At 39.5% G+C, this 12,284-nt stretch overlaps 1 protein-coding gene across 1 annotated transcript in view; it reads right to left on the reverse strand.

Moving 5' to 3' along the window:
• Positions 1-12,284, reverse strand: part of LOC136863513 (ubiquitin carboxyl-terminal hydrolase 15) — a 463,080-nt gene that overhangs the window by 151,511 nt on the left and 299,285 nt on the right. Inside the window, exon 11 of the mRNA XM_068225978.1 lies at positions 10,012-10,194. Coding sequence (XP_068082079.1) covers positions 10,012-10,194 — 183 coding nt within the window. The remainder of the gene's footprint in view (positions 1-10,011; positions 10,195-12,284) is intronic.

Below are 12,284 nucleotides of genomic sequence, written 5' to 3' on the forward strand. Positions count from 1 at the left end.
AGTTTGTACCCAACACGCCGCCCTCTAACTTTTTGGTCTCTTAGTGATATTCTACCTGAGACAATAGATCCAGGTAATATTAAAGATCTTTGGAAGAAGGCTAAGACCAATCTTAAAGTGTCTCATGAAAAGGTTAGGGAAAGATATGATCGTGGACGGAGGCCCACCAATTTAAAGGTAGGAGACCAAGTTATGGTCAAGAATTTTGTTCCCATGGGCAAGCTTGCCGCCAGATTTCATGGGCCGTGCATTATTTTAGATTATCTTATGCCGGTCACATTGTTAGTGAGCAATCCAGCCACTGAGAGAATCTTTAGGGTTCACCTGTCTCAGGTGAAACCTGTGTAAATTACTTACGCATTGGATCTTTAACATCTTGTAAGAACCCCAAAGGTTATATTTTTCTCTAAATCTTAGGCCTTCTGCCCCTTATATTTTTACATTTGGTCTTTTTTAATCTGCTTTGTATAAATATTGTAAAACCTTCTGCGAGGGTACTCTGCTGTCCTCTCTGTACGGCCATTACCAAGCTCCCGTCTGCTGCTAAACCACACCAGTGGCAATAAAAATAAAATAAAAAGTTTCCACGCCACTGGCCCCTCAGCCTCACCTCCAAGACAGTACCCTAAAACATTATATTCCAACAAAAATTCTGCCGCCGAGATATTACTGTTTCAGTGCCCCCGCAGCCGTACGGTGCCGTACCGCCACTGAGGTGGGGTACGGGCCCACTCCACTCCAGTGATGTCAACCAGTGTACGGCACGCCGGAGCCCTCCTTCAGGCCAAGGCTGATGTGCGGTGCACCAACCGCAAACTGCTCGAGGACTGTAAACAAACTTCGCATCTGCGGCGTGCTTCACCACGACTACCCCTCTCATAGTAGCGGGAGAGAGGTATCTCAGGGTACTTGAGGGGTCCGAGCGGCCTCCTCTGGACACAGGCAGCGGCGGCAGGTCTTGCCGTCAAAATTAATTGGCAGCTAATGTACTTCAACAGTTACATGAACACTCTATATCTGCAATTAATACATTTTTGCTTCAAATCAATCTTTGGTGGACTTAGAAAAATATTACCCCCATGAATTAATGTTTTTGGTTTCACAATTGGATGCCGTTATGCATCAATAGACTAAGCGCCATTTGACGAAAATTGAGATTTTAGCGCCATCTTGTAGAGGAAGGCTTGAACTATTTATAAAAAATTCCCCACTGCATTACGAGAGGCCGTTAGTTGACAGTAAACAGAAAACCTAAGCGACAAAGCGGGAATCAGTAAAAATGTAAATTGCATCAGTAGACTATGCGACGTTGCAGTTTGCATCATTAGACCAAGCGCCACATTCCTCACATTGCGCGCGGATGACAGCGAGAGAGCTCGCCTTTTCGATAGTGCTAACATATTTACGTGGTGATACATTCAGTGGTTCATCAAGCGATGAAGTTCAGCGATGTATACACTGCAGAGGACTACTTAAACGTAATGAGAAACTGCAGGCGGAAGAAACCCATTGTTGTTCACCAGATGGAAAAAACGTCGTTCTTCAGTTCAGTAGAACTTGAAACAATGATTGTGAATCGGAAAACTGATGTTCATGATTGCAAGATAAACTGGCTAAAACTGAAAGAAATCCAGCTCTTGAAATCACAGCCGTTCGTTATATACGTCATAACTAAATTTGATGGTGAATCTCAGGAAGTAAATCTAAATAAGTCAATACAGGGACGACCACGGGAAACTAGAGTTCCCTTTCATCAGGCATTAATACCTTTGTGGCCAAATGGAAAACCTATCTCTGAAGCCAAACTTGGAGACCTTGTTTCGCTGATGCACCTAATACCTGCGGATGCCAAACAATTTTACCAGAATCTTCAAGCAGATTCTGACATCGTGGATGACATAGATGGATTTAATGGAGATCCTGATTTCGAGATTGAATGAACTGAGAGCAACATTCTTATTACCTGTCCAGTGATTTGTGTGTATTTATGGGAGAAAATATATTTAATCACATTTTCTGTTCCTATTATGTTCGACTGAGATAAGCAATTAAAATTCAATATTTTCTTTTGCAATCGCTTTATTTTTCTAGGAATAAGGTAATCATAACCACGTATAACGACCTTTATATACTTTAGTTTAGGGGACTGCCATTCTGATGATGATGTTTGTTTAAAGGGGCCTAACATCTAGGTCATCGGTCCCTAATGGTATGAGAGAATGCCATTCTACTTAGCAACTAATGTGTGTCTCAAGCAGAACAAAACTTACCCATAGACTTAAAAATATCACGTCAATACTGTACTCTCAGAATATAATAGGCTTATCGTGAAGGAAAATCCATTAAAATTACGGTATGCATTGTATAGACTACAATGGCTCATGCCTTATCATTTGTATTTGACTCAGATAAGTTGAAATTTCTCAAATCAGTAAGTGGTTATAGCAACGACTTTAGGGAATAGCTAGAATTTCTCCATCTAAAACTTGAATAATATACCGGAGTTGTGGCGCGGCTCGTGGTGGATCAAGCTCTTAGCGGGCATTTCTAGACAGTAGGAGATTCAGGTTTTAATCATGGCTGTCGCCACGTTATATTTTTTGAAGTCTTACTCAGTAGATACTCAACAGGTAGGGGTTATTGGTGTAGCATCGTAATGCATTATTCGCAAGTGAGAAAAACCTTAAATTGCATCAGTAGACTAAGCTCCATTTCTTCAAGAAAATCTATGTAGTGTGAGTATAAAAATGTTTAAATTTGGTGAAAATGTACAATCTATTATCCTACAACACCTATAATACCATGTTTAGCAAAATCATGTTCACTCGAATTTACACATAGACCCAAATTTAAACGCGATTATCTCGAAACCAACTTTTGGCGCTTGGTCTAGTGATGCATAACGGCATCCAATTCTGCTACAACAAAGGAACTCTAAAATTGGTGTTTAAATAAGTTCTACCAATCTACTTTTAAAAAAAAAAACTGTGAAAATTTTCCTTTTGGTAATGTCGTCAAAAGTTTTCTACAAATCAATTTCAACCATTAATACCTCTTCCACAAACCTTCAACAATCTATTGGCAAGGAACCAGAAAATTCTGATTAAACACCAAAAGACTTTGAAATTTTTTCTCTTTTTCTTCTTCAAAATTCATCTGCTATTCAGGAAAAAAAAAAAAAAAAAAAAAAAAGAAAGACTCTTTCATCAATTAATCTGCCGTCAATTTTTTTTTCACACATCTAACTACAAGGAACCTGGAATCCAATTAAGTTTCAAATATGGAAATTTCTGTTGAAAACAACCTTTGTTAATGAACTTCTTCGGTATCACCCCTTGGAAGGACTTGGGAGGGGAGGTCTGTACCGGGCGGTACACCTCTACGACGCAAGTTCAAATCTTGCGCCAATTGAAACTTCTCTACAGGAGGAACCCTGAACTGTAACAACTGAATCAACTCTCCTGTTTATCAGAAGATGTCTCTAGGTGTTTTTTTATTTGCTTTCATTGATCAAGAAGTGTGGACATTCTCTAACAGATGTCTCTACTAAAAACTATGATAATACACTCTGGTGCAATGGAATGAACTCTCTTGAAGAAATTTTGTATTCATAAGTTTGGTCTTTACTAAATTTTGTTCTGTCATTGGTGGGTTGGCAATATCAAGTTTTCTTTCTGCCGGTTTTGAATTTAACCAATCCTAAATTTCTGTAATATATTCCCACCAATAAGGTGTTTCTTCATTGCCTTGGGTATTAGTTTTTGCTGTCAACCAATAAAATCGAGTGGGTCTGTCTACTCTACTCATTCCTGAAAGGTCTCGAATTTTCCACGAGGGTATAAAAACTGCTGATTTTCTTGTCTCCGGGCCACTCTTATAACATCTTTCTCAGTGTGTGAATATGTAGCAGGGGGCGGGAAGCACCTCGTTCTTCAGGCAGCAGTTCTTCAACAAGGTAATGGCCTTTTAACATATGTTTTTTTTTTGCTAGCTCAGCAGTTTAACTCTCGGGGAGGGTTTGAAACCTTTAATATGTAACCCATCTCTTTAAAATGTAAATCCCTTTTAACTCTATGTAAAAACTACAATCTCTTTAACTGTAAAGCAGGGATAGAGAGTGCTTTACCCTCTCGAGCTCCTCTTCATTTTTGAATTTTAGGTGACTATGTTTTCATAACCGTTTTTCTCTTCCTTCTTAATGTGTTAAATTTATCTTGTCGGATCCCACTGTCGGCAGCCCTGAAAATGGTTTTCCGTGGTTTCCCATTTTCAATCCAGGCAAATGCTGGGGCTGTACCTTAATTAAGGCCACGGCCGCTTCCTTTCCACTCCTAGCCCTTTCCTGTCCCATAGTCGCCGTAAGACCTATCTGTGTCGGTGCGACGTAAAACAATTAGCTTAAAATTTATCTTGTATACTAGTCACTTCCATAGATTGGGATCAGCCCCTGTGTGATCGGCCTAGCGCCACTTAGGTTTTAAAATGTGTATTTAGGAGTGCAAGTTCACGCCTCCAGTCCTCTCTGTACTTTGGGCCAGTAACTTAACCTGTTGTTTTTTTCTTTGTCTTCATGCGAAGGCCCTGTAGGTTGGGTACAAGATACCCCTGTTTCACTGTAAGTGTGCCTTGAGGGCAATTAGGAGTAAAGTTTGTTGTGGCCTTTGATAGGCTTGTAAAATTGAGAGCAGGTCAGCTCTTTCTGGTATGTTGGAAGGTGCCTCTAGGAGGCTTGACATTACTAAGCGGGAGCAAGAGCTCCATGTAATTAGGGGTTTTCTGCCCTTTGGTATTTTGTGGTTGTGAGCTGAGAGCTCAGAGATTGTAAAAGGTGGGGCTTGAAGCCCAGATCATTAATTTGTCTCTAAATCCTTGCTTTTCTGGTCTTGTACCTGATTGACTTGTTAAGTTTTCAAATTCTATGTAAACTTTTGTTAACTCTTGTTGTCTATTGAAAATATAACCTTTATTTAAATTTTAAATTCATCTTTCGGACTTGTAGTTAGACCCATTCCAGCCCGCACTTTCTTTTACCTCTGACTTCCACGGATAACTCCGTAACAATTATTATTATTATTATTATTATTATTATTATTATTATTATTATTATTATTTGCTGTTACAGTGGATTCAGCTGAAGTGAAGTGTAAATTTAAGTCATCAAGGGATACATTCGGCGCCTGCTTTAATTACTTTCGACCTATACCCATTGTTAGTAACTGTTTCCATATTTCTGTCGAGTTCTTGCATTTCGAATCTTGACATATGTGTTTATATTTACTGTTTCTGATTAACTGTTTAACCCTGTTGCGAAGAACGCTGTAATTTTCAAAGTCATTAGCATTACCCGTTCGTTTAAACCTTCTGTACCATGAGTCACGCTTTGCCATTTCTGATTTAATCTCACTAGTCAACCACGGAGAAGATGGTCGAGTTACCCGATCTCTTTTTTGGGAGCAAATCTGTCATACAGTTCCAACACCAGATCAGATAATTTATTTATTTTTATGTTAATATCATCCACGTGTAAAATATCGTTCTACGGCAGATAATATGCTTCATGTCGTATTCTTTCCTTGTCCAGATGTTTTATATTCCTATGTGTTATATATTTAGTTTCATATTTTGGCATCTTTAATGAATAGCAGACATATATTAGATCATGAGTAGAAATACCTGGCACTGCAAACTGTCCGTGATTTAAAACTTTCTGAGGATTGTTAGTTATGATCAAGTCAATCAAAATATGAGTCATCTGGTTTACTGTATGTAGATGATTAGTAGCATTTAGAGGTAGGATGTTTAGGTCTAAGCTAAAGAACACATTTTGTAAATGTAATGATTTGTTTGTCACAGTCAGCAGATTTGTACTAAAATCTCCCAGTATAATTATATTTTCATACAGTGGAATTAACTTGGCTATGCAAAGTTCAAGGTCCGATAAATGTCTTACATCTGGGGGTTTATAAACTACTCCGATCAGTACTTTTTGATTGTTAGTCAAAACTTCCACAAACATAAACTCAAGTCGATTAGGAATTGTCTGGTCTGAAGTAGCCACTATTTTACTTTTGAGATCATTACGACAGTAAATAGCACACCCTCCCCCTATACGTTTTCTTTGGTCTAGACGATGTAAAGTCATGTTATTTAATTCAACAAGGCCTGAGTTTAGTGAGTGTTGCAACCAAGTCTCAGTTACACATATGCAGCGCAAGATATTACTATCATGAAAGAGGGATTGTATTTCGTCAATGTGAGCCATCAATGATTGCGCATTAATATAACAACACTGTAGGGCTCGCCGATAGCTTGCAAGATGTTCCCTGAGAATGTTTCCCACTGATGCTATTGAAGGGTAGGGTGAGAGGGGCGACTGGGGAGGGGGTGGGACCGGGTCACTGACATCAAGGTCACTACAATCGGTAGAAATAACACTTGTATTGTGACGAGCCATTGTCTAGAAAATACTTCTACTTACTCACCTTTTTTTCTCCGCAAGTACTTCCAGTGTCACAATCACATTCACTCACACACATACATGCACATTTACTTAAAACTACAACATTATGAGTTATTGCCATCTCAGTAATGACCCCGTATCAATGCTCACTTGTGTTTTACATTAAACTAACAAGTTGTACCATTGTAGTAACAAACACTTTTCGTCCTTTGTCACATAGGACAACAATGCGACAGTCCTGGCTCCAGACATGATTTAAGCCAAAATGATCACGTGCACGATTTAAGATGTTTTTCCTGGTACCCGTGAGCGATTCCGTCAGGAGAAGGTGCGTGCCTCTTAGATGACGTTTAGCCCTCCAGATGCGGTCACGATCCTGGTACCGCAGGAACTTAATAACCAAAGGGCGTTTACCCGTGGCCACCACATCAGCCGTTGTTCGCTTTGGAACACCTAGGCGATGACAACGGTCAATGTCTGACATATTAATCTCGACATCCAGTTTTTCTTTAATAGTTGGTAATACTTTAGCATACACGTTTTCACCTGGTGCTTCCAGGACGCCATGCAAAATTAGACAGTTTTGGCGGCTATATTGCTCCGCTTCGTCTATGCATTCACTTAGCTCGTCCAGCTTTTCCTCTATTTTTTAAATATTGTTTTTTATGTATTTCAGTTCACCAGAGACCTTCTCCTAAAACGCACAGAACTCCTCCTCCAGCCGCTGTAGTTTCTCCTCCCAATTGGCGCTGCTGGTCGCCTCCTTGAGTTGGGCGCGGAGATGCTGCGTTGCATCTTCAATTGCCGATACCTTTTGAACTACATCCCGTAGCGTCTTGATCGTTGTCAATCTTGGACGGTGATTACTAAAACTATGGAGACTAGGTCACGAATAGCACTTAGCTGCTGTTTATCTTGCAGATTTATGAGTTTGCCTTGACACACACTTTACACTATGAAATAGCTCTCCTCCATCTTATTTGGAGTACCCTTGTTTTACTTCTTTTCCCTCTTATTTAAAATTGTAAATTCTAAAGTAAAATAAATGGGCCGATTGCAAAAACGGTATTTAGACGATGTCTACGGCTAAACAATACCTAAGTATGGCTGCCGCATTGCAGAGACGTTATTTATCACTTAGACACTGTCTAAAACCGATGTTCAACCGGTCATGTTTAAACACTGCCGAGAGCACTGTTTAACCTCAAATGAGAGGAGTGAAGCACAATCGGAGGTTATATACCATGAAATATGTAATTTGTATTATCATGTTGAGGCGATTCCGGGAAGAAAGGTTAGTCCGACGGCCTCTCTGTGGGTCGCCCGCTGCTAAATCGCAGCAATTCGTTTGACATGCACGGGGAGATAATCATAAAATAAGGTTTCACTTTACGAGAGACTTGTTTCTTGATGACAAAGTGACAGTCCGGTAACTGTCAACTTGAATACAATTCTTGGCAACCGATATATTTTATTATATACATGGGGTAATTTTCATGGAATTATAGGTCACTTAGACTACATGCATATCAGAATTATGTATCCCGATCGTCTGAGGGCTGTCACATACATCAACCGGGAGGGATTCACTTATATTTACGGCCAAGTAAACACACATAGTAGTGAAAACTAAAAAGTAGATTGTATGGGACTTATACGATTATATATATATATATATATAAAGTTTTCGGCAATTATCAGATAGGAAAAGACAAGTGGTGGTGATTATCGTTTAAAGGGGACTGGGGAAGAAAAGCCGTGACCATAATAACAGCCCTAGTATTTGCCTGGTGTAAAAATAGGGAACTACGGAAAACAATCTTCGCAGCTGCCGATGATGCGTTTCGAACGTACTATCTCCAGAATGCAAGCTACATCTATACGGCCCGTACAACACATTTTCGGTTACACATTACTATTGCTTCATCTTCCCTTCGTTGAAGCTACCGTAATTTATGAATAGATTACACTCACTGTAACAACGCTATAAGCAAAGCTACACTTCCCCATACGGTGGCTTGTCACTTTATTGTCGATAATATTATGAGATTTAATTTCCACCGAAAGCGATACTCTTATCTGTGGGCAAATCATGCTCAGCCATATTTGAGTAATGTGTATGAAGACAAACAGCTGACTGGCGTTCGGCGCGCGCACCGACGAATTTCATTGGTTGCGACAAGCAAAGAGTTACATCAAAGATACTTCTGTCTCCACTTTTAAACCAAAATAGAAAGTTTAAGGGATGTCTAGTTAAACATCGACTGAACATTGTTTATGCAATGGAAGATCGTGAATGATTTAGACGTTGATTAGGCAGACGATGTCTAAGGCTTAAAACTAGTAATCGTTTCTGCAATCGGCCCTATATGTCTGATATGCGTTACCAATTTGCAAATTAAATAGAATTACTGTGGTGCTAACACAATATTTTCTTCATAACTGGCTGGGAGATATTACGCAGTACTAGTTTAGCTTTAAAAACTTATATTATATAATTCATGAACATACTTGACCAATCCATGGCTAGCCCTACAACCTGTAATTTTTAGCTCTGTTGCTTTTGCTATGGCTTTCAACCAATATATTTCACTCGTGATCGCATATCCAAACTGGATCTCTCCAGTTGCACATTTGCATAGGTGTCTGGTTTCTGATTCCTGGAAACTCTGCTTTTCATCCGTGAAATCCAAGGTGGTTACCTGGTTACTGCTTGACTGTTCAAGCCAGGCCTTATTTTTTCTCCAACCACATATGGAACTCTCATCCACATCTTACTTTCTTCCTTCAGTGTGATTACCAATTTGCTCATTTTTTCTCCAACCACATATGGAACTCTCTTCCACATCTTACTTTCTTCCTGCAGCACGATTACCAATTTGCTCTATCTTTTAAATAATGCGGAAGTTTTCTTTAGCCGTGAACAACCTATAATGAAAATTCACACACTCCATCCTACACATGTGATGATATTTAAACTGGTGCCACCTAAATGATACGATATGCATGTAGTCCCGGCATCTTTCTCGGTTTTGACAGAAACAGATTTGTCAACAGAGTGGGCAGAAAGATGCAGACCCATAGAATTTTTGATGTTAGTAGTACGGTACGATCGTGAAGCAAATAATATCTGAGCCCCAAATTTCTGCCAAAAAAATTGTCAAAAAAAAAGTGACCATTCCTATATCTATGTTATTATACATCACAATTTGATCTGAATCAATCTCAATGTACTGGTTGGGTACACTACTAATCTTGACCCCATGAGGCAGTCTCAATATATGCACAGATAACAATGTAATACTATATCAGTGTAATATCTAATATGGTATAGGAATCTATACTGTTTCATCCGGAGTCTCCTAGACGGCAACAACCAAGTTTTTACAAAATGATTATCATAAAATTTGGTGGTGCATATGGTCGATATGGGTGAGGTTTAGGGTGGTTTTGTTTATTTGAAGCTCAGGCTGTTTCTTATTAAAAGAGTTAAAACAGCAAACAGCTACTGAAAGAATATATTTTTAAAATATTAATAATTAAAGACATACCTCGATGCAACGCTCATTCTTGACCGGCAAAGGTAGAGAGAGGTAACAAAAGGGATCAAATGTCACAGATGATTTACTACATAGCGGACATACTACTGTTGACTTCAACAGACCGTGAAAATTCTCTATTATTATGGAATCATTACACTTCAGGTGATTGCGCCAAGCTTCATTGGCCATTTCCTGAAACATAAAAATATGCCAACATTAAATCTGCTAATTTCTCACAATAAAATAAAGGAGATTTAGGACCACAGGTTTATATCTAAAGAATACATAAATTGGTACAAGGCATTGTCACTTCACTTCTACTCTGTTTGGGGATTCAATATGTCACCAGCAATGTCCAAAATCTGGGAACTGTACAAAACACCTACAAAGTCTATAGATTTCTGGAAAAGTAAAATAATCCATTGTCTTACCTACTTTATCGAGTAACTGTGCACATTGCCTGGACATTGTAGACAGTGCCAATCTGAAGAAAGGTAAAGCTATAAAGCTACAGTAGAACCTCGACTATATGTTCCTGGAAACTACGTTTTCCCAGGTTATTCGTTCAAATTACGTGGTCCCGCGAGCATCCTAATTAAATCACGTTGAATCCCACATTATATGTTCCTTGAAGAAGCTATTTCCCGGATCAATTGTCCAGAAATTTCAGTTCCATAAACGCAAAATCCTCTATCAAGCATGTTTCAAGAAACCGTATCTCAAAAAAGGATGGCTACGGGATACTTAAGGATCTTGGTGTTAACGTCCCGTCATTGCAATAATTAGAGGATGTACCAGTACTCTACTGGAAAAGCGACCGGCGGTGAACTTGAATAAGGGACCATCTTAGCAATGTATTTGGGTGGTATTGTTTAGAGAATCCACAGAAATAAAGTAGGGAGTGGTCCCAACAATTGGAAGGAGACAGAGTACATTTCGACAGTTCTACTTGAAGACGGAACAAGTTTTGTCAAATGTTCATACTTGTAAAACGTCTACATTATGTCCAGGGTTAGATGTTTATTTTTTAAAATTTCTTTCGATTGTATCGCTGAACAGGTTTTCGGCACTTCCCTCAGGGCACTGTATAGTCACTGGGTTTTCAGGCAGGAATCGAAACTGCTCCTTCTTTACACAAATTTATTATTTTAATAGTCCGACTCATTGGCTGAATGGTCAGCATACTAGCCTTCGGTTCAGAGGGTCCCGGGTTCGATTCCCGGCCGGGACCAGGATTTTAACCTTCATTGGTTAATTGCAATGGCTCGGGGGCTGGGTGTTTGTGCTGTCCTCAACATCCCTGCAAACTCACACACCACACATAACACTATCCTCCACCACAATAACACGCAGTTACCTACACATGGCAGATGCCGCCCACCCTCATCGGAGGGTCTGCCTTACAAGGGCTGCACTCGGCTAGAAATAGCCACATGAAATTAATTAAAATTATTATTTTAATATCATCGTCTAGGATTATGTTATCAAGAGCAGAACAGATGTTAAGGCCGGTCTCCACGGATTAACATTTAACACCAACATGTTAAATTTAACATGTTACAATTGACATGCATATTGTGATTGTGTCTTCCAATTGACTTTGCATGTTAATTAAGAATGTTGAGGTTAACACTTTTAACATGTTGGCGTGTTTTCCGCTCCAAGTGGAAAACATGTAAAGTCAATTCGTTGTTCAGGAGATGTTGGCACAGCTTCGGCAACTTCCTTGCCGTTTCCATGTCTACAGGTAGCCAAACGATGCAAACGACGTGCTTCTCGTGAAGTAGGATTATAGTTACAACATTCCGCAACACTCATTCTCTTTGTTATAAGCTACAAATACAGTACCGGTACGCGCACGCGTGTCGTCCTCTCTGCACTATACTACAATTTATAGTCAGAAATGGAGTGGAGCAAGATTACTTTGGACTTAATTAATGACGTAATAGAAAGGCCTTGTTTGTGGGATGTCTCATCAAAGGAATACAGAGATAAAGCGAAGAAAGCAGACAGTTCCCAGGAACTCTAAATTATCTATAATTATTCCCGCGAGTGCATCGAAAAAAAAAACTAGCGTCCCTCCGCCCCCAGTACAATCGAGTATTGCAAAAAAATCAGAAAAGTCGGAAGTCGGGGGGGCGGGAGCGGACGAAGTTTATACTTCAAAGAGGTTTGCTATTGAAGCAATGAGCAGGATGAGGGAAGCAAATGTGTCTAATAAAACTGCATTTCTAAATCAGAACAAGAAGCAACAGTGGCAATAACAAAGGCCAATCCTCTTC

The sequence above is a fragment of the Anabrus simplex genome, chromosome 2 (genome assembly GCF_040414725.1).
Source record: "Anabrus simplex isolate iqAnaSimp1 chromosome 2, ASM4041472v1, whole genome shotgun sequence".
NCBI lineage: Eukaryota > Metazoa > Arthropoda > Insecta > Orthoptera > Tettigoniidae > Anabrus > Anabrus simplex.